Source organism: Orycteropus afer, unplaced genomic scaffold (assembly GCF_000298275.1).
Source record: "Orycteropus afer afer isolate SDZICR_OR568_19922 unplaced genomic scaffold, OryAfe1.0 scaffold00111, whole genome shotgun sequence".
NCBI classification, from domain to species: domain Eukaryota; kingdom Metazoa; phylum Chordata; class Mammalia; order Tubulidentata; family Orycteropodidae; genus Orycteropus; species Orycteropus afer.
Window position 1 is genome coordinate 7,691,322 of NW_006921698.1, and position 2,905 is coordinate 7,694,226.

At 47.3% G+C, this 2,905-nt stretch overlaps 1 protein-coding gene across 1 annotated transcript in view; it reads left to right on the top strand.

The window, feature by feature from the left end:
* The first annotated feature begins 733 nt into the window (after positions 1-733).
* The window catches only part of ATL1 (atlastin GTPase 1), a 96,916-nt gene continuing 94,744 nt past the window's right edge, over positions 734-2,905 (top strand). The window contains exon 1 of the mRNA XM_042781363.1: positions 734-800. Coding sequence (XP_042637297.1) covers positions 734-800 — 67 coding nt within the window. The remainder of the gene's footprint in view (positions 801-2,905) is intronic.

A 2,905-nucleotide genomic window follows, 5' to 3' on the forward strand; every position in this document is an offset into this window, starting at 1 on the left:
GCAGACAGTGGTTCTACAAGTGTATTTGTATGTTCTATAAGAATTCCCAGGTGTGTAGTAGAGCTGACAAGGTGCAAGGTTGTAGTTACTCTTGCTCACAGCCAGCTAGCTACCCAGAAGGAGTGAGGCTTGGGACCAAAGTCACTGGGGACATCAAGCTCAATTGGCATAACATACTACACTAAACATTGTGCCACCTCCTACTTTGGCAAGTAGCAACTGGGATCTTAAAAGCTTGCAAGCAGCCATCTAGATGCAACCATGGGTCTCTCCTCATCCAGAGCAAAGAAGAATGAAGAAAACCAAAGATTCATGGAACCAATTAGTCCTAGCAACTGGTACACCATGCAATCCTCAGCCTATGTGACTATGAGACCAGAAGAACTAGATGGTGCCCAGCTATCACAGTCAGCAACTCAGAGGGGAATAGATATAGGAGATCCTGGATAGAGAGGGAGAAGAATGTGGAACAAAACTCAAAATCATTTGGAAAAAAATAAAAAAGAGTACCAGGTTTGCTGGTCTGATAGAGCCTGGTGGAACCTCTGAGACTATGGCCCCTAGCTGCCCTTCAGGTCTGGAATTGAAGCCACACCTGTAGCTTCCAGCCAAACAAGAGAAAGGCATATGAATTGAACATTTACCTGAAGTAGATAGACTCCTTGGAGAGAACAATTATGGAAGAAGGAAGGGCTGCTTATGCACAGGGAAACAGCTCTGGGAGCAGGAGTGCATGGAGGGATGGATACAGGCAAGAGGCAACTATCGGAAGGAAGTGCGAGGGGAGCTGTTGCATTATGGTAAATTGTAGTCAATGTCATGAGACAAAGTGTATGTGAACTGCTGTATGGCAAGTGAATTTGCTCTGTAAACTTTCACCCAAATCCCCCCCACCCAAAAAAAAAAAAACAGATTTAGGAATGGTCTCTAGCTTATGGCACACTGGAACCATGCATGTACCCGTGTCATAGTTTAGCAGCCTTTCATGCTCTGCCACTCTTGGGACTTTCAGTGGACTTAAATCAATGACCTGCCATGTTGTTTGATAACATCGGGACTGTGCCATTTATTTGTTGACCTTGGGCTTGTTAGCCTCAGCAGCCAGTAGCTAGCTGCCTGAGTGAAGAGATGCTTCTAGCTTCAGTGGCTGGGAGCAAGAGGCCAAGGTCAAGGGGCGTTCACACAGCCCCTAGAGCCTGGCACTTTGAACTCAGACTTCTAGTCTCCTGAACTGTAAGAGAATAAACTCCTGTTTGTTCAAGTCATCCCGTTTGTAGTATATTCTTGTCAGACAGCACTAGGTAACCAGAATAGATTATGGTTCTGAGAGAGTGGGGTGCTGCTATGACAGACACCTAAAATATGGAAACAGGAGTGGACTGTGTCCTTGACCAAAGACCCTGGCAGAGAGACCCCAGCATACGGTGTGAGAAACAGCATAAGCAGAGCCAAGAGACTGGCATGAGGGACAACAGGAGCAGAATCCAGAGACCGGCATTAAACAGCAACAGGCTTACCAGCCCACGGAGGAGAAAGCTGGATGCCATTGTGCAGGTGGCTTCCTGGTGGAGTGGGTTGCCTTCAGGCATTAATTGGTCGAAGAGACCGGCATGAAATGGAGTAACATGTTGGCCAGCCCACAGAGCAAGAAATCTGAGTGCTTTTAGGGCAGGAAGATTTCCTGCAGAGTGGGTTGCCTTTGGCCTTAATTGGCAGAAGTGGAGAGACCAAGGAAACAGGAGGCTGAGCTGCCTCAGCCTCAAAGGGTAGGACCATGGCCATTGGGAGTAGAACCACCACAGCCCCCTAGGTTTCAAAGTGCCAGACCTTTACTAACTTGGTTCTGGTGTGTGGGGCTGCTCGTTCATGTGAGCTAATGGGATGGAGTCAAGCCACTGCCCAAGAGTGAGGGGCCAGGGCTGCCATGCCCAAGAGGTAGAGGAAAGGGGCCCGCCAGGCCAAAGGGGTAAAGTTGCCACTCAGGAACTAGGGAACTGGAGTCACCCAGTGAAAGAGATCTGTATTGATGCCACCCACTAAAGATCTGTACAGGTGCCAAGTTGACGAGGGGTGGAATTGTGGTGGTTAAGTCTGTATGTCAACTTGGCTAGGCCTGGTTGAGTGACTGGGCAGCTGGATGTAGTATTCCCCCTGATGAGACTGGTAATCAACTCCATGGTGGAATCTACTGTGAACAGCTGAGTAGCTGCCTTTGGGTCTGTGGTCTACTTCCTGTATATAAGAAACAGCTTTGGGAATGGTCTCTAGCTTATGGCATGCTTGAACCCTGCATGTAGCCATATCATTGTTCAGCAGCCTGACATGCTCTGTCATTCTTGAATTTTCTGTGTAATTGAATCAATGATGTGCCGTGTTGTTTGATAACATCAGGACTGTGCCTTTTTATTTGTCGACCTTGGGCTTGTTAGCCTCAGCAGTCAGTAGCTGCCTGAGTGAAGAGATGCCTCTAGCTTCAGTGGCTAGGAGCAAGAGGCAGAGCTGAAGCCCAAAGTCGAGAGGCTTTCACACAGCCCCTTGAGCCTGGCACTTTGAACTCGGACTTCTATCCTCCCAAACTGTAAGAGAATAAACTCCTGTTTATTTAAGCCATTCCATTTGTGTATATTCTTTTTCTTTTTTCTTTTTTTAAATTGTGATTTGGGTGAAGATTTACAGAGCAAATTCACTTTCCATACAAAAGTTCACATATACTTTGTCTCATGTCATTGACCACATTTTACCACAATGCAACAGCTCCCCCCCACTTCCTCCCCATAATTACCTCTTCCCAGTGTCCATCCCTCCATACACTCCTGCCCCCTGAGCTGTCGCCCTGTGCATAAGCAGCCCTTATTTCTCCCATGATTATTCTTTCCAAGGAGTGTATCTACTTGAGGTAAATGTT